The 20,721-nt window shown below is 37.1% G+C and overlaps 1 protein-coding gene across 5 annotated transcripts in view; it reads right to left on the reverse strand.

The window, feature by feature from the left end:
* Positions 1 to 1,331: 1,331 nt before the first annotated feature.
* Positions 1,332 to 20,721, reverse strand: part of SS18 (SS18 subunit of BAF chromatin remodeling complex) — a 76,270-nt gene continuing 56,880 nt past the window's right edge. For 2 of the 5 annotated variants that reach the window (XM_027127644.1, XM_027127647.1), the window contains exons 8-11: positions 19,502 to 19,594; positions 18,664 to 18,786; positions 16,196 to 16,329; positions 1,332 to 3,085 (exon numbers count right to left, since the gene is read on the reverse strand). In XM_027127644.1, coding sequence (XP_026983445.1) covers positions 3,059 to 3,085; positions 16,196 to 16,329; positions 18,664 to 18,786; positions 19,502 to 19,594 — 377 coding nt within the window. In that variant the 3' untranslated portion in view covers positions 1,332 to 3,058. The remainder of the gene's footprint in view (positions 3,086 to 16,195; positions 16,330 to 18,663; positions 18,787 to 19,501; positions 19,595 to 20,721) is intronic. The other 3 variants (XM_027127648.1, XM_027127646.1, XM_027127645.1) reach the window with 2 other exon arrangements.

Here is a 20,721-nt window from a genome sequence, read left to right on the forward strand (position 1 = left end):
CAGCTCACATCCCACTGGCTGAGCTTAAAGTCATATGACCACACCTAGCTGCAAAGGAGGCTGTAAAATGTAGTCACTGGGTAGGCAGCCATGTGCCCACCCAAAACCTGGGGATTATTCTTAAAAGGAGAGGAGAATATTGGGGGATAATCAGTATTCCCTAACAGAGACCAAATATATTTGATATCTCTCAGAATATTTCAAGGTTTTTCATTCAGGTATTTTAACATCAAATAATTATTTATAACGTACCATCTCATGAAAAACCTCTCAGTAGGTTATCACAGTTAAAGATTATAGTCTAAACATAAATGCACTGATCATATCTACGTTCTGAAACTAAACATCTCTATCAGGAAAAAGATAAAAAAGAATGTACAGGCAACACAAGATTGGCCATGAGTTGCTAAGTGCATAAATTAGGTTTCTGGTACATGTGGATCTTTATACCATTCTCTCCACTTCGATGTATGTCTGAAAATTCCATTAAAAAATTAAAAACAAAACCGAAAACAATCTGTCACCACAACTCTACAGAATAATGCTAGCATCTTCTCAAACAACTAAACTAGCACAGTTAAATACTTTTAAATGTTGATCAATAATCACCCTGCTCTCTTCTTAGTAATATTTTGCTTCTGAAATTTCATGGGATGGTATGATATTTCTTCGTAATAATACATTTTGCTAAAATGAAACTTCCAGCTTTGGAATATATCTAGTCTATATGGCAGTGTCACACTTGGTAGAAAGCTATTGGTAAAGTTATTCTTCTTACGAGGTGTCAAAGGAGTAAGGTAATTTTTGTCACCACCAATTAAAAACTTTTACGAAACAGGACTGTTATAGAACAATTAAACCTTACAAATGCACTAGTCTCCAGGAAGAAAGTCCTGGAGGAAATTCTGCTTATTAAAATTGCAATTTTAGTTTCCATTAAAAGAGAATAAGACAACAGAAGATGGGCTGGCAAGACAAATTATTTCTTAATGTCAGTTGAGCTTATTTCAAATGAGATAGCATATCTACACCAGGTTGGGTTCAGTACAATTTTGTCTCTTCAACTCATTTATCTAATTCAGTCATCTTGATTATGGCCTCATGGACTTCATTTTCAGAGAAAGAATTCTGTAACAAACAGCCCACACACATGCTGATTACTGAACAGTTAATTCTAATTAACTTGGGCATGACAGGAGAATTTTGATAAAGTCCTAGAATACAAATATAGTCTGCTTATACTAGGCTAACTTATATAAAAACCCACAGCATAGTCTCCAGACAAAACAAGAGAGTCAAAGAGATCTAATTTAAAAAAACAAATGAGAAAATTAAAATCACAAATAATTTATTCTTCCGTTAGAGTTGATACAGTTTTAAATAGCAACAAAGTACACAGTGGTGGAAAATTGGCACAGAACCTAAAAGCGTTTCCATCACAATAAGGCTGTCCATGCTTTATGTGTTCAAACTTGATGTCCATTTTCTACTGACCATGTTGAAAAAAAACCCTATTCTGACCTTAAAACACACACACACTCTTTCATACACACACAGAGACACATTAAAATTTCTCCTTTTGATCACAGTATGTTGAGAACAGTACATTTTGCTTATTCAGATTTATCGCACCCCTTCTGTTTTGTTTCCAGTTAGAAGTGGGGGAAAAACAATTCAATTATAAAGAATATACCTTATTCCCTGGGCACAGGCAACTGTGATGAAAATAGCAACTTACCTTTGGGCTAAGTAACTGTGGTTATAAACTTCTCAATGCATGATTTCCTGCCCAATGCAATATCCCTGAAATCACCTAAAACAGTCAGGCACAGGACAGTCTCAAATATGATTAAGTATACCATGCTAATAAAATGATCTGAAATGCAACCTCTATGCTTTTAATACAGATCAGAATAAACATCATCAATAAGCATTTTCCTAAACATCTCTATGTTATATTAACCAACATAAAAAAGGGAAAAACTTAGAAGTGTTCCTTCCTTTATAAATGGCATTATTTCCAGTCAATAAAGGTTTGTAAAGTCTCCTGAACTATTCTTATCATATAAACCAATTATCCTTCTAATGTTAAAAAATAAAATTACTGAATCAACGTTGACTCTTCTTTGACATCATTTATAAAATGTTTTGATATTACTTACTAAGTTCCCTGATTACTCAAACAAGGTAAAATTAACACTTTTCATTTTCAGTTATTGCTCTTTTAGGAGAGGATTACCACTTCATTTACATGAAACTTAGCAAGATTCTTCAGATCCAATATGAAGTAATTCTTATTGCCTCACATTTTAAAACTGTATTATAAATGATCTTTTATAAAAAGGTTTTAACCCACAAAACTGGAAAGCTTTTAAAAAATGTCTTTTTACTTAAAACTGTATCACAGTGCCCTTGATTATCTAACACATAAAAGGGATCTGAATTTTCTCTAAAGAACATAACAGTGGACATATGGTGTGCTTTGTCTTCTCCCTCACCTTCAGCTTCACAGAACACCACTTTGAGACCAACACAATCAAGCATCCACCATGCTCCAATCCCCATTAACAGAGGACTTCTGATTCTGTCCAGTGCGTAGTGTACCTCCTTGCATATTCACCACATGAAATAAACATAATATACAAAATATTGCTGCTGTAAAAAGTGTACATTTCCCTCTTCCCCTTACAAAAGAATCTGTGGAAAAGTATTAAATTCCCTTAACCTTCATAAACATACAAAGCTGTTCACACCTTTCAGTCTGTAACAGTCCATTTGAAATACTGTTCCGAAATCATTGCAAATTGGTTATGTCATTCTATTTTCTGTCCAATGTTGCCATCTAGAGTAGACATGTGAAATCAAGAGTATTTTTGCGCTACTAAAGCCTTTTATAACTAAGCCACAAAGGCTGTTTACTGATGAAACAGCCACTTATCCACAAGGTTTTTCCAAAAACTAGATGGAATGGAAGGGTCTCTTCACAGGGAGGTGTCCACAGTGCTGAGGCGACAATATGGCTGCTAACAGATTCTGGCTATTGGAATGTAAGTACTTTTCACTGCTGGTAATTTCCATACTGTCCCTAAAAGATAAATTTAAAAATATAATTAGATCATAGTTTGACCATAACAGTTTGGCACAGAAAATTACAAATCAATCTTAACACTGTCATACTACAAAAGCAACTACAATCACAACAAACAAAAACCGTTACATATAATATTTAGGTACAGAGTATCTCTGTAATTTCTTCTGATATTACAGTCAACTGCAAATGGATTTCAAAGTCTATGAGCCTAGAACAGCACCTATCAGAGTGAGAACTTAGATGTTTGGTGAATTTTATTGAACTGAATCAAGAATGAGTGAAGTTCTGGTTCTAAATGGTGGCATAGCATATACTAGTGTGTCAATTATATTCTAGTACAACAAGTTTGTGACTGTTTAGATTATTATAGTGACTTATGAATTAACAACAAGGGTATCTGAGATAAGTAGCAAGGATGGACAGATATCTGGGAGATAAAGGAAAAAGAACCTTCTAGCCACACTATGGAATTTGGGCCTCTTCCCGAGGCCAATGAGGTATTCGCAGAGGTATTCAGACAGGCAGCTGGTACATAAAATCAAAGAAAGATTGTTTTTGATTTTGTTGCTTTTAGTAAGGTAGACTTGAAGGGCCTGTAGGCTGACAGGAAGGGAAAGAAAATGAAGCACAGGTATAAAAGAGGTAATGAATGAAGTAACAAAATTCTACAAGGGAGGTAAACAGTGTCCAGTATACAGCTGTTAAGGCTAGCTTCTGGAGAAGAGAAGGAACATCTTTTCCTTCAACAGAGAAGAAAGGTAGAAGAAAAGAGGAATGTACTAGAAAAAATTTATTTTAATAACAAAAATGTCTTAAATATGTTTAAAATAGATGCTCATAAAAGCACTTGGGCACATAATCAGTTAACTGTTTCCTTTGGCTAAATATCCCCCTCTAAGTCAAATTAACTATTTTATATCAAGTAAGTATTCTATAGTTGAAAGCCTTCTGTACAATAAGAAATAGTACCCTAAAAGTTTACACTTCCAAAGAAGTAAGATATACTTCAAAATATGTTGAATACCACTGTATCTAATGGAATAATGCACTATAAGTAGAATTAAGGTATTTAAAAAATATTGATGTACTTTACATAATTATATTCAGAAAAATTTAAAGTCAATGCTCATCCTGAAATATCTGTAGGTAAGATTTGCTTTAACATACTCAATAAAATAGGGTGCGGGTATATAAAACAACATTGGTAAAATGCCAATAATTGTTGAATTTGGTTGGTGGGGTACACAGGGATTCATGATGCTCCTCTTTTTGCTGTCTTTGTTGAAAAATTCCTATAATACCAAGTTTAAAATAAGAAATGCTTAGCATACAGGAACTTACTGTTCAATTGTTACATTATCTAAATACTGAGTTTAAGTCCCAACTCTACTGTTGCCTTTTCATTTGAGCCCAAGGAAAGCTCTTTGAGATTTCTTTACCTATAAGGTGGGACTGTAACATACCCATCCCTGGCTCTCAATTTTCTTTCTGTTTAAGGTTACACTAGTTCTACCTCATTTATTTGTTAGGACACTTAAATAAGAGAGGACATGAGAAAGAGCTTTCAAAAATTATAAAAAAGTATAAATAAGCAAGCCTCAATGCTGGAAGGAAACGCTCCCGCAGTGAGTATGTGTGATGAGATATTAACGATGAAAGCGAGTTGCACATATTATGAATGATGTGAAAGCAGAAGAGAGGTTAAGAACTGGTGTGCTATATAAATAAAAGCTATAATGTATCTACTATAGCATGAATTACTTGACGATAGGGACTAGGTCTTATCCATTCTTATGCCCCAAGTATTGAAGAGTGCCTGACACATAAGACTTCTTCAATAATGTACACCAAATATGATATTCAAGCAATTAGAAACATTTATTGAGCAAATACTATATGCTCATCACCATAATAAATTTGAAAAACAGGGAAGGTAAGACTTACAAGTAAAGTATAATTGCAGAACAAGGTCTACAAGAGTTCAGAAAGGAAAAGGCTATCGCGGCTAAAATAATTTGAAAAATATTTCAGAGACTGTGAGAGCCTTAAGAAAATAGTAAAATTTGAATGGCAGAGAAAAGAAAAGGGGCACTTCAAATAGAAGAAACAGCTAAAGCAAAAGAATGGAGAAAAAATAGGTAAAAAATGCTCAGGGAATTGGAGAGTAAAAAAGAATATACAACAATCAGGACCAGAAGCTATTGATTATTTGTTAACACAGAGCTTGAAGTAATGGATACGAGAAGTCTGGCTAATATCAACAATAGCCGACTCTTAATATATCTCAATAACTTAATATATCTCAATAACAGTATATCTCAATAACTCTTAATATATCTCAATAACTCGTACCATGTGTCAAACACTGTAACAAGTGTTTTGTGTCCATCTGTTACCTGTGCAGTAAATATGATATCCATTTTATGGATGAAGAAATTGAAGCACTGAGAATTTAAGTAACTTGACCCACACCGGATCACTTTGCTACGACAAAATCAGATCACAAGCAAGCCTAAAAAAATACTGTTTATCTGCGACCATTAGCAAATTCCAGGGTTAAAAGTATGGGTTTGGGAAGCAGAAATCAATGCCTAGTTTTAATTCTCCCACTTACCAGTTTCTTGTCCTTGAGGCAAGCTATCTACCTTCCCTTTCTTGACTGTCTCATCCAACAAGTGAGGATAATCATGATTTCTGCTTCAAACAGTTGCTCAATAAGAAAAGCACGACAGCACTCTGCAAAGTGCTGGTGTGGCTGGAGGCAGGGGCGTCGTGAAGGGCCCAGTCCCTGGGTCTTAGCCACTCAGCTCGGCCCTGCTTACCCATCATCTTGGGTGGATCACTCCAACTCTCTAAGCCTCGCTTCTCTCTCTCTCTCTGCTTCTTCAGCTTCTTTGTTTGTAAATTACAAAATTCCTCTGACTAGAGTAAAGAATAAATGGGAAAGGAGGCAAGACAGCATGGGAGGATCCTTCATGCCATCATGAACTTAGGAGATGTTAATGGTCTAAACAAAGATAAGGCAGTGGTCAGAGAGAAGTGGATGGATTCAAGAATGTTGAAGTCAGGCTAACAAGATTTTGTCATTTATTAGATGGGGAGAGGGAGGAAGACTTAAGCATCAAATGTGGCACATGGCATTCTAGCTTGGCGATAGTGCCCCTCTCTCTAAGAGAGAGCATAGAAAGGAGGAATGTGTGGGTACAAAAACTATGAATTCGTTTTGGTTATGTGAAATTGACATATTTCCAAGTGCAGATGACTACTAGGCACCTGACTTTCAGAAGAGAAAGTGAGACTAGAAATAGAGATTTGAGAGTCAACAGCATGGTAAATTAAAATCATGTGCATAAATGAGATTTTCTAGGGACTGTATGGAGTGAAGAGTCCCTAGACTGAGCAATAAATTTCTTTCTTTCTTAAAAATATTCTGTCCCAGTACTTTTTAGGGGTTTCTTTCTCTATTACAATCACCATTCAAATTTAGTAAGTGAAGGCGCTACGTATTCACTCACCAGTATTTACTGACTACTCAATGTGTTCTACTAGGTGATGGAGACTCAACGGTGATAAAAAAACAGATGTGGTGATGTCTTTAAAGAACTGACATCCTAGGGGAAGAGGGTATGATAATAAACAATAACTACATAATCTGTCACATGGAAATAAATGCTATGCTGAAAAATAAAAGCATCTAACACCATATTTCATGAAACTTTCCTTCTAAGATCAGGAACAAAGCAGGGATGTCCCCTTCTCACCACTCTTTTTCTACACTGTACTGAAATTCCTAGTTTATGCAATAAGAAAAAGAAACAAAGGTAAACAGATTGGAAAAGAAGAAATAAAACTGTCTTTGTTCACAGATTACATGATTGTTTAGGTAGAAAATCCCAAAGAATCAACCAAAGAAACTCCTGAAACTAATGAGCAAGGTTGCAGGATACGAGGTTAACACAGAAAATTCCCCTATACACTAGCAATGAATAAGTCCAATTTGAAATTAAAAACAATACCATCTACATAAGCACCCCCCAAAATTGAATACTTAGGTATAAATCTAACAAAATATATAGAGAGAACTGTATGAGAAAAACTAAAAAAGTAATGAAAGAAATCAAAGAACTAAATAAATGCAGAGATGTTCCATGTTCATGGATAGAAAAATCAATATTGTTGCAACGTCAGTTCTTCCCAACTTGACCTAAAGATTCAACACAATCCCAATCAAAATCCCAGCAAGCAAGTTATTTCTGGATATTGAAAAAGTAATTCTAAAATTATATGGAGAGGCAGAAGACCCAGAATACCCATACAATATTGGAGGAGGAGAACGAAGTCAAAGGAATGACAATATTCAACTGCAAGACTTACTATAAAGCTACAGCAATCAAGACAATGTGATATTGGTGAAAGAACAGAAAAACAGATCAATGGAACCGAATAGAGAGCCCAGAAATAGACCCACATAAATACAGTCAACTGATCTTTGGCAAAGGAGCAAAGATAATACAATAGTGCAGAGATAGTCTTGTCAACAAATGGTGCTAGAACTGGATATCCGCGTACAAAAAAATGAAATTTAGACACAAATCTTAACAATTAAGATTTTCTTCATTCAGAACATAAACTCAAATAGGACATTTACCTAAATGTAAAGTAGAAAACTATAAAACTCCTAGAAGATAACATGAAAAAAAATGTAGATGACCTTTGGTTTTGGAGTGACTTTATAGACACATCACCAAAGGCGTGATCCATGAAAGAAATAACTGATAAACTGGACTTCATTAAAATTAAAATCTTCTACTCTGAGAAAGACAATGTCAAAAAAATGAGAAGACAAGCCAAGAAGACAAGGCAGTATTTGCAAAAGACACGACTGATAAGGACTGTTATCTAAACTATGCAAAGAACTCTTACAACTCAACAATAAGAAAATGAACAACCCTATCAAAAAATGGGCCAAAGACCTGAACAGACGCCTCACTGAAGAAGATATAAAGATGTCAAGTGAGCATACTGAAAAGGTGTCTACATCACATGTCACTGGGGAAATGCAAAGTAAAACAACAACGAGATACGCCATAAACTTACTGGAATGGCCAAAATTCTGAACACTGATAACAGCAAATGCTGATGAGGATGTGGAGTTAACAGGAACTCTCATTCATTGCCCATTGGCGGTGAGAATACAATGTGGTACAGCCACTACGCAAGACAGTATGGCAGTTTCTTACAAACCTAAATATACTATTACCATATAATCCAAAAATCATGCTCACTCCTTGGCATTTATCCAAATGAGTTGAAATTTTATGTTCACACAAAAACCTGCTCATGGAAGTTTATAGCAGTTTCATTCATAATTGCCAAAACTTGAAAGCAACCAAGATGTCTTTCAGTAAATGAATGGTATATCCAGACAACGGGCTACTATCCAGGGCTAAAAAGAAACACTTTATCAAGTCATGAGAAGACTTTAAATGCATATTATTAAGTGAAAAGCCAATTTTGTCATGCACATGATTCCAAGTGCATGACATTCTGGAAAAGGCAAACTATGCAGATCAGTAGGAAGGATAGAGGGATGAATAAGGGGAGCACAGAGGATTTTTAAGGAAATGAAACTCTTCTGTATGATATTATAAGGTGGATACAGGTCATTATATATTTGTCAAAATACACAGACTGTACAACACCAAGAGTGAATCTAATGTAAATTATGGACCTGGGGTGGTAGGTTTATTGATTATAACAGATGTACCACTAGGGTGTGGGATGTTGATAATGGAGTAGGCTATGTATGTGTAGGGGTAGGGAGTAAATGGAAACTCTCTGTACTTTCTTCTCAATTTTGCTGTGAACGTAAAACTGCTGGAAAAAAAGTCTATTTTTTAAAAATTAAGTAGGTTTCTGGTCAAGACAGATTTATACTCCAGCCTGAAAAAAAACCCAGGGCTTCCCTGGTGGCACAGTGGTTAAGAATCCTCCTGCCAATGAAGGGGACATGGGTTTGAGCCCTGGTCCGGGAAGATCCCACATGCCACCTTGTGCCTGTGCGCCACAACTACTGAGCCTGCGCTCTAGAGCCCGCGAGCCACAACTACTGAACCCGCATGCTACAACTATAGAAGCCCATGCGCCTAGAGCTCATGCTCTGCGACAAGAGAAGCCACCACAATGAGAAGCCCGCGCACCGCAACGAAGAGTAGCTCCTGCTTGCTGCAACTACAAGAAAGCACATGCGCAGCAATGAAGACCCAAGGTGGCCAAAAAAAAAAACCCCAAAACTACAAAAAATATATGAAATACTTGTATTCAGGACACAGGACAGAAGGTAATAAACAACAGCAATCTGTGAGAAATGGGAAACAAATGAGGCGAGCACTCTGATTACTGCATCTTACTGCACTGAGAGTTTCCACACTGCAGCATATGGAGAGGAAGTAAGGCTGGGTCTGAGGTAAGAAGATAAAGCTTAGAGTCTGAAGAGAAAAAAAGGAGCTAGAGTTCACAGGCCATAGTACCAAAGAGGAAAAAAATGCACAGAGAAAAGAAATGCACTGTGGAGATCTGCAGAGGAAACCTCTTGAGTATTCAGCATAGCACTGATATGCAAATGCATGCAACAAAAATACCCAAGTCCAAGGAAAGAAACACCCCAACGGATTAGAGGAAACAATTCCTGCACTCACAGAGGAATGGAAATAGTGTTTATTCCCACCAGCCAGAGTGGAAAACCTCATAATTCCAGGGCACTGGGTTGAGTACCCAAAAGGGTCTTATCTTACTAGTGGGGATATTTAGCCCAGGACTAAACACTGTCTGGTCCTGCCTAACAAATCTTCAAAGCAATCCCCAAAAGATCAAGTTGTTTTCAAATTACTAAACTGCATCCCAAAACAAAACTCAAGAATGTTTCTAGGAATACAAATATATCCATCACTCAACAACATAAAAGTAATATTTGCAATTTCTGGCGTTTTATCAAAGATCATTGCACATGGAAAGGATGAGGAAAATATGACCCAAAGCGAGGAGGGGAAAAAAACAGTAGATCAAAACTGGCCCAGATGTTAGAATTACCAGAAAAGGATATGAAAGCAGTTAACGTACTTGTATTCCTCATGTTCAAAACTTTAGGCAGAGACATGGAAGATGTGAAAAAGACCCATATCAAACACCTGGAGATGAAAAATACAATGTCTGCAATGAGACACATCTAGGAGTGGATTAAAAGCTGGTAAGACAATGAGCAAGAAAAGATTACTGAACTTCAAAACACAGCTACAGAAACTACCCAAAATGAAACAGAGAGAAAAAAAAGACTTAAAAATTAAATAAACAAACAGAGGATCACTGAATTATGGCACAACTCTAAGCGGTCAAATACACATGTAATTGGAGTCTGAGGAAGAGAGATAGGGGTACAGGTGTAGAGAAAGGAAAAATATTTGGTCAGAATTTTTCCAAATTTGATGAAAACCATAAAGTCACAAATTCAAGAAACTATACAAACCCCAAGCATAAGAAAACACTCAAATAATTTGATAAGGGGAAAAATCTTAAGAACAGTCAGAAAAAACAAAATACACTAACAGTTTATCACCAGAAGACCTGCATTACAAGAACTGTTAAAAGGAAATCCTTCTGGCAAAAGAAAATGATACCAGATGGAAATATGGATTTATCATAGAATGGAAAGTACAAGAAACAGTAAGTACATTAGTAAATATGTGACTCTTTTCTTATCATTTAAGTATCTTTAAAGGATAATTGATATTTTAAACAAAACTAATTCCACATACTATGGGGTTTGTAACATATGTAGAAGTGGAAATTATAACAATAACACAAAGGTTGAGAAGAAATGAAAGTAAACTATTATACTTTATATGAAGTGGTATAATATCAGTTAAAGGTACTGATACATGATACAATATGGATGAACCCTGAAAACATTATACTAAGTGAGAGCAGCCAATCACAAACACCACATATGCATGACTCCACTTAGCCTAAATGCTCAGAATAGGAAAATCCATACAGACAAAAAGTAAAGCAGCTATTTCCTAGGGCTGGGTGTTTGGAGGGAAATAAACATACTTAAAAAAAAAAAAAAAGAATGGTACATCTTAAAATGATGAATGGTATGTGAATTATATCTTAATAAAAACCATTTTTTAAAAACAGAAAAAAATTCAAAATAAGAAAATGAGGAAAAAGGACAAAGAACAGAAGGGACAAATAGGAAAAAATATCAAGATGACAGACTTAACCATTATCCATATTCACATTAAACATAATGTTCAAACCCCCTCCATTAAAAGGCAGAGATATGGGGCTTCCCTGGTGGCGCACTGGTTGCAAGTCCGCCTGCCGATGCAGGGGACACGGGTTCGTGCCCCGGTCCAGGAGGATCCCACATGCCGCGGAGCGGCTGGGCCCGTGAGCCATGGCCGCTGGGCCTGCGCGTCCAGAGCCTGTGCTCTGCAGCAGGAGGGGCCGCGACAGTGAGAGGCCGGCGTACCAAAAAAAAAAAAAAAAGGAAGAAAAAAATTGGGAAAAAAAAAAAAAAAAAAAAAACGCAAGTCCTAAGTATACGCTGCCTTCATGAAACAACTTAAACATAAAAATACAAATGTGTTAATAAAAAAGATTAAAAATATATTATCATTCTAGTACTAATCCAAAGAAAACGATATTAATATTAGACAAACATATTTCAGAGCAAAGAATATGACCAGGGATAAAGAAAGTTATTACATAATGATACAGGAGAAAATTAATCAAGACATAAAAATCCCTAAAACATATGCACCTTAAAAATGTAGCATTGGGACTTCCCTGGTGGTGCAGTGGTTAAGAATCCGCCTGCCAATGCAGGAGACACGGGTTGGAGCCCTGGTCTGGGAAGATCCCACATGCCACGGAGCAACTAAGCCCGTGCGCCACAACTACTGAGCCTGTGCTCTACAGCCCGCGAGCCATACCTACTGAGCCCATGCGCCACAACTGCTGAAGCCCGCACACCTAGAGCCCGCGCTCTGCAACAAGAGAGGTCACCGCAATGAGAAGCCCATGTACCGCAGCGAAGAGTAGCCCCTGCTCACTGCAACTGGAGAGAGCCTGTGCGCAGCAATGAAGACCCAACGCAACCAAATAAATAAATAAAATTTTTTTAAAAGTCACATTAAAATACATGAAGCAAAAATGAACAGAACTGCAAGAAAATATAGACAAACACACAGATATAGCCAGAGATTTAATATTTAATATCCCTTTCTCAATAACTAATAGAACAGAAAATCAGCTAAGTCATAGGAGACTTGAACACCACTATCAAGCAGCTTGATCTAATTGACATTTACAGAACATCCCCACAGACCATACTCTGAGCCATAAAAGAAGTCTCAATAAATGCAGAAGAATTGAAGTCATACCAAGTATGTTCTATCAAGATGATGATATTAAATGGGAAATCAGTAACTGAAAACTATCTGGAATATCCCCAAATATTCAAAAACTATACACACTTCTAAATAACTCTTGGGTCAAAGATGAAATCAAAAGTGAGATCAGAAAATACTTTGAACTGACTGCAAATAAAGACACAACAGAAGAGAGAGCGGTAAATACAAAGGTTCTGAGGGAGAAACATGCTGGAAACAGGCCAGTGTGACTGAAGCAGAATGAATGAAGGCGGCTATAAATACAGAGGTGAGATGGTGGGGTAGGGGCTGGGGACATGAGCTGAGCATGGCCTTCTAGGCCATTATATTACTCTGGGCGGGAATGAAGTCGCCACACGGTTATGCACGGAGGGGTGGCCTAATCAGACTGACGTTTTTGAAAGATCACTCTAGGTCCTGTGAGGAGCACATCCCGTAGAGGAGCCAGGAGGAAAGCAGGAAGACCAGGAAGGAGGACAGTGCAACAGTCCAGATGAGTGAGAGTTATGACTGTGACTTGGGTAAGGGCAGGAAATTGTGAAAAATGACTATAGATACGGCATGTATTTTGAAGGAAGAGGTGATGAGATTTGCTGGCTGACTAGATGTTTGATTTGCAAAAAGAAGGGAGTCAAGGATGACTCCGGGTTTTCCGCCTGAGGAAGTGGAAAACTGAGCTGCTGTTCACGGAGATGGAAAGACTGACCCGGGTGGGGTCGGGGGGCGCAGCCCCTTACAGGATTCTCTCTCAATGCCCCTCTTTTAATTCATCCTGCATACTGCCACAAGAGTCACCTGCCTAAACACCACTATAATTAGATTTCTTTTCCATTGCCTTAACTATCTTGAAGAGTTGAACAACTTTCCCTAAAACGAAGAAACCAACAGCTGTTTGGGTTGAGGGAATCCATGAGATAGATGTGGGGAGGCTACTAACACTAGAGTAGCTAGAATGGTCCCCTCCTCATAGCCTTTTCTAATGGGGAAGAAGATGTGGCTGGCAACTACCCCAACATCACGGGTCTTTTTCTACTGTATAGTCCCCAAATTCCTGAGGACCTTAAAGGGTGGAATAATTATCATGATAAAAGAAGAAACATAGTATGTATCTATTATATATGCCAGCCACTGCTATATACTTTAGATACATCATCTAAAACACTTTACAGGCTCCACCCTGTTATCAGGATAAAGCCCAGGTTCCCCAACATGGCTTACAAGAGCCCTCCTAATCTGGCCCCAATTCATCTCCACTCTTGCCTCTTCTTCCCCACACTCCTGCTTTACTGAGCCACACATCTTAACACAAGTCCTTTGTGAGTGCACTTCTTTCTGACCAGAATATCCTTCTCTCCTCCACAACCAGCTGGCTAATACCTACTCATCCTTGGGCTCTCGCACTTATATAATACTTCCCAAGGAACACATGCCTGGGTTAGGAGCTCCCTTCCACAAAAATCTTGCCTTTCCTCATCCAAGTACTTCTCACACTATATCGTATCATCTGCTTACTTGTCTGTTCCCACCTAGACTTAAGTTCACAAAGGCAGAGTCCATGTCGATCTTATTTCCCAATATAGCCCCATCTTAGGTACTTGGTATATAAATGTTGCTTGAGAAACATTTGCTTAAGGAATGATGTTAAGTTTAGGAGACTTAGAAATATGCTGATTTAGAGAGAAAATGATGAAGCTGAGGAAAATGACAAGACATCCAAAGAGAGATGTTCTGCTCACAGCTGGAAAAATGGAGCTGAAGTTGGGCTGAGAAGAGTAGGCTAAGGATACTGAAAATCTAAGACAGGGTGAATACAGAGACTGGGAAAAACACTAAGCCAAGGATTGATATCTGGGGAAAAGAAAGATGAGAAACAAGTATAAAGAAGGAATCACTGAAAATGTAAGAGGAACAAAATAGTACAGTAATACAGAAGCTAAAGAAGACCACTTAAGAATGAAGACAGGAACAGGTGTCAAATGCTAAAGTGAAGTCAAGGAAGATCCAGATAGTTGCTCCATAAGCCATAAGGACCAGGTCTGTTTTACTCATCTAGGACATAATATAGTATCCAGCACACACAGAAAATTAATAAATATTTGTTGAATTAGGGAGTAAAGGACCACTTTTCAGCAGTTAACCTGTGGATGTGAAGGAGCCTACATTTTATCTGCTCAGGGATCTTGTCCTTAGATACTCACTAGTCAACACTCATTTTACTTTAAAAATTTAGATAAAACTTCTGCCTACTCCTTTGATTTAGTTCTAGTGTATCTTTTTTAGTATTACTTATCTGTCCATACTTTTTTTTTAAATTAATTAATTAATTTATGTTTGGCTGCGTTGGGTCTCCGTTGCTGTGCGCGGGCTTTCTCTAGTTGCGGTGAGCGGGGGCTACTCTTCGTTACGATGGGTGGGCTTCTCACTGCAGTGGCTTCTCTTGTTGCGGAGCACAGGCTCTAGGCGTGCGGGCTTCAGTAGTTGCAGCACACAGGCTCAGCAACTACGGGCTTAGCTGCTCTGCGGCATGTGGGATCTTCCCAGACCAGGGCTCAAACCCGTGTCCCCTGCACTGGCAGGCAGATTCTTAACCACTGCGCCACCAGAGAAGTCCTGTCCATACTTTTAAGCCTCTTATATCTCTTTTATATTTTCCACTTAACTAGAACGTGTCAGTACAGGGGGTTGTAAACTTGAGAGAGCATCGATGAGAGAGCTGCTTATGCCTTAGAGTCTAATCAGCACTGCATACGCGTTGTTTCTCAAACCAGATCATCCCCACTGGTCCTGGAACCCTAACATTAAAAAGTAACCTATTTTAGGTAGCTTAAGCGGTGAAGAGATCAGATTCTCCTCACTAGAAAGTCATCAGACAAACCTGAAATCAATTAAAAAAACCTGCCAACATAATAAATCATTTTAATAATAATTTAGAGTATGTATGAGAAGATTCACAGAACAATGACTGTGGCACAGATTATTAAGTCTGAGAAATTTACTGATGAAAAGAAGGGTAACACGAGGTTCAAGAGAATACAGTCATCTTAGGACAAGATACACTTATAGATCTCTGAAGGTAGTAGAAGGAAAGATAACAGGGGAGAAAGAAAGATGATTAATATCTGAGATAATGGATATGTGTATGGAAGGAGGCAACAGAGACAGGTGGTGAGTATGAGTTTAAAGAGAAGGGATATCGTGCATGTGAGGGGAGTAGGGTGAATATGCTGGAGTGAAGACGAGAGCCAGGAAGAGCACTGCCTCAGATGGACTCCACATTTCGATCAGTCAAAGCAGAGTCTTGGAACAATAAACGTGAGGGACATCAGAGAAATTAAGGGCTTCAGAACACGGAATAATGTTTGGGATAGCGAAGGGAAGTATGCCTAGGGGGTAAAGCCCAGGGAGAGACTATGAATGAACAAACATGAACGAATGCTGGCGCTTAGAGATACGCCATGTTTTGTAGGCTACAGCAACGATGATTAACTGTGTTAGCGTTCTATGAAGAAGACTCAAGAGTAAGTAACCACTTTTTTTCGGTTAACACTATAAACAAGAGGCGGGAAAAATGAATCTTCAGCTGAGAAACGTGCAACCTAGTCGAGAGTGAGCAAACAACAGGGCAGTCCCGGCCACCCGGGTAACTCACCTGGTCATACCCGTAAGGCCTCTGCTGCGGGGGTTGGGGTGGCCCAGGCTGGGCTGGTCTGTAACCTCCATACTGCTGCCCTTGCCCCTGCGGGTAGTTAGGGTACTGAGGACCTGGACCACCCTGCGAAGGACCTGTAAAATAATCAGCACACACAAGAGCCCAGGAGAAAATACAGTAAGTCCCTAGAATTCCAGAAGCGGTTTAAGATTAGATGTTACCATATTCCCTTGCAGTCTGGTATCTCGATTTTTCTCAAATGCGTTTTGAAATACATTCCAAAAGTTCTAAGAAGTAAAAATACTGTTAAGGACACTACCATGTACCAACATGCTCTGATTCAGTGTAACTATTGTGCTATGTGTTAGCCATTAAGATTTTATATGTCAAAATGAGTAAAAGAGACTCAGGAGTTGTAAAGCAAGTTAACTCCATGATGTTAAGGAAATTTATCTATACCTCTAGGAGGAAGTTAACCAGTATAATAAGCAAGCGGTGGAAAGAAAAGGCAAGAAGCAGACTCAAACTGAAATACTGAAGTAATTTCTGAATAAAGTTTGGAAATCAGTGATAGTTACAGCTGTATAACTCTAAGGTTTATACTTGCAATCACTAAAAGAATCACAAAGAATGATTTTACACGTAATTTCTAGATTTGCATTTGCAATCACCAAAAGAAAGCTTTATGTTCTGCACTGACAAACTCACTATCACAATATTTTCAAACAGAAACTAAAGAAGACTTGAAAAGCCACAGGCTGTATGTGGAAAAAACATGATTCAGAAGTTACACTCTGTGTACCCATCACCTTTAATACTTAACCCATATAAATGAATGATTTCAACTTCCAGAGATGACAAGGGACTAATTTGGCTTGCCAAACAAATACGTCTATTTCATAAACTCTACTCCTGTCTATTGTAAAGAATATAAAGCATAAGCTGAAAAGCTTTGATACTTAAATGTTTTCTATCACAGCCATTCAAATCCTGTCATAAAAAACACTGCAGAGAAAGATGTCAAAGAGAACAAGAAATTTTCAAGCTTAAATTCCACCAGTCTATTATTTTATTTAGTTATTATGCATCCAATTATTAAAACTCTGTATTTTTTATTAGAAGCAAGTCTGACAGCTGAAACCTATAGATAAGCAAAATGGGAACGTCTCCTTTAGGGTGCCCAACGATGTCTGACAAAACAGCATTTAACTACTTAAGCCAAAATCACTAAATTTCTTTTACTCTCTCTTTCCACTGAAAATAATATTGCTCTTAAATCAATAAACTTACCTGACTGATCCACATAATATATGTTTTCATGCAAACACAATAAAACCAGAATACTCTATTTATTCAATGTACAAATATTTAATGGGCATGAAATGGAAATGCCATTTGAGAGGAGCAAGAAAGTCCCTTTGTAAAGACAAGAAATACATGGAGTATTTCTAAAGTCATAGCTGGAATTTGGGAACCAGAACTGATCATTATGGGGAAAATTCCTGACACCCAATACCTGGCTGAATTCCAGTGCTTCTGTTGAAGATGCAAGAGAATTTCAGCCTGATCCTGGTTCTTAGATTTGCTATCACAGGTGGAAAGAGGTGCCCATAATAACAGCAGAGTTTAAACCAATGAATAAAAATAATAAGACATTACTAATGTTAAAAAAGAGGCCATGTTAGCAAGAGATGATGTCAGATTAAGCAGCTACTTCTCCTATCGTAGGAATCATATTTTCCTATATCTAAAATAGTTATTATAGAAGCCGAAAATTTAAGACTGAGATATCAGGTCTGTATTACTCCCCTCCTCCCTATCTAACAGTCAGATAGCCAACTAGTAGACATCATAGTGAGTATATAATAAGAAAAGATGGCTATACTTCTCCCAAAGTGTAAGATACATACCTGCAATAAATATACTCCTATGAATGTGTAAACTGCTATTTTAACAGAGAATGACAAAGACATTTTCTTTATGCGTTCCAAATAGATCTCACTTGTACACTAAAAGATCAATGTTACTTTTCATGGTAACAGTCATTAGTTTTAGAAACAAATTTGCCAAGCAGATTATGCAGATGTTGTTAATCATCACCCAACTCATCAGTTTTCCAAGCACATACAAAGCTATTGGCTGGTTGTGGTTTAAGGTTTAGGTTTATGGTTAGGTTTAAGGTTAGGTTTAAGGTTTAGGTTTAAGAATTCATTAAGGATTTCATTTTGAGTGACTACATACCTTACCTTTGGTCAATGAACCATCTCTAGTTTATGTTTCTTTTTAAATGGATTACTAGTTTAAGAACAACACTTTAAATATAAACACTCCAGTAACAAGCTAAGCTAAAACTGTGAATTTTCAAAAATAATTCTTAGAAAAATAAACATTAAATATCCACTTCTGTATTATGAAAGAGTAACCATCACATTTTTTGGTGACAAGAATAAACTGCAGTAAGCCATTACCGTAGCCCTGCTGCTGTCCTGGGTAGCCCTGCTGCCCTGGGTACTGCTGCTGCTGGGCTGGATATCCCTGTTGGGGAGGTGGTCCTTGGTAAGCATCTTGCTGTTGGCCATACTGTGAATTCCCTACAGGATAATTGGAGAAGAGGAAAAAAAAAAAAAAAACTGAGAAGTTTGCTTAATTAACTTTTTTCCTCTAAGATGCATAGCCAACAACACAAGAACAAAATAAAATGCCATATTGATTTTTAAAAGTTAACAAAACAAAGAAAAAACTCAAACCAAACAGAAGGATTTCGGCCAAACAAACTGCAGTTAAAGCCAATTGTGCAAGGTTGAACTGCAGCATTTTCAGCGTCTCTGCCATACGAGCATTACATTTACTGGAACATCACAGTCATAAGATCATGACTATGCTAAATAAAATAAAAAAGACAAAATTAAAGACAGCTACAAGAGCACACACTAGCTACACAAGATCAGCAAGCTGTTTCCTAAAGGCACTAAACTTATATGTAAAATTATACATATGTAAACACACACAAGAAAAAAAAATTGGATTGATGGATTTATGTTCAAATAGAAAATTTCCACTGAGGAAAAAATTATTTTAAAATGTTTTAGTCTTTTTATTGTTGTTAGAAATGGCAAGTCATGGTTATACATTTTAAATATTTGTAAGGAAATTATTTTGATTGTTCTAGGCTCCCTGCAACTTTCAAGACAGCCAGCAACTAGTATTCTACGAGAGCTTTGCGTGGGTAGAAGTTGCCTTATGCAAGAATTTTCGTTCCTGTAGAAGGGGATATATATGTGTATGTGTGTGAAGGTATATAGATACCTCCTTCGTAGTAATGTTGTGAGGAATCCTCATAAGGCCTATCGTAGCCTTGTTCAGGATACGACGGTTGCTGATAACCGTAATCATTATGACCTACATCAATTCGACAAGAGACAGGAAGAAACGTTAATGGCCACTGAGTGAAAACCCTAAATATATTTAAACTTTCAGATAAAATTGAAAAAAAGAAAAAGAAATGGAAATACATAAAAAATAATTTCAATTGCATTAGCCAAATATTTACCAAATGTGATTGTTTTCATATTGAGATAACGTGCAAATTTTTTTTTAAGCAAAAAACAGTTTTAGAAACATTACACTTAGTCTTAACTCTGACAATCCTCATCAAGGAGGGAAAAAAAAAACTTTATCTTCAATTAAAAAAAAAAGAATGAAAGCATTTAGGACTTTCACATGTAAATAACTTGAATTAAATTAGAACGAACAAAGGAAGCAATTATATTTTGTCAAACACCTGTTCTGCTGGTCGCCAATTCCACGGCATATGCTAAAACAATGCAAAATATAAAAGAGCTCCATAAGTTTTTTTCCCCTAAAAGAAACTGAAACAAATTTTTCACATTTTCTATTAACTTGCTTAAAGTATATGTATCTCAAAGTATTTTCAGATGCAAAAATATATTGCTTAATCCTGCCATTCTAGGAGCCTTTAGAAAATATTTCTAGAGTATCATAAACATACACCTTCATAAAATTAATACTGTGTTAAGTGCTAGAGTACACCTTTAATTTTAAGGCACGATAAATTTACACCTGCAAGATGACCAGACTTTTAATGAAATCAATACTCTAGTCCTTTTAACTAAGCTGCTCAAAGAAATCGCAGGAAGTAACTTTTCAGTTAGGTAAAATCTACACTAAATTTTAGAAAAATACCTAATTAAGTAAGGAGGAATATAGTTATGAATAAATGTAATACTCATTGCTCTAGTATTCCAATGTTCCCAAACCACCTCATAAATATCTATATTATGGATTGGCAAACTATGGTCTGCAGTCTAAACACAGCCAGTGGCCTGTTTTTGTAAAGAAAGTTTCACTGGAACAGTCATATCCATTCATATATTCTATAGCTGTTTTCATGCTACCACAAGAGTTCAGTAGTTTAGACTGCGACCACATGATTTGCAAAGACGAAAATATTTATTTCCTGGCCCTTTACAGAAAAAAGTTTGCCAACCCCTAATCTACATATTTAT

This window comes from Aethalodelphis obliquidens, unplaced genomic scaffold (genome assembly GCF_003676395.1).
Source record: "Aethalodelphis obliquidens isolate GAN/ISIS:26980383/991018 unplaced genomic scaffold, ASM367639v1 scaffold32, whole genome shotgun sequence".
In the NCBI taxonomy this organism is placed as follows: Eukaryota; Metazoa; Chordata; class Mammalia; order Artiodactyla; family Delphinidae; genus Aethalodelphis; species Aethalodelphis obliquidens.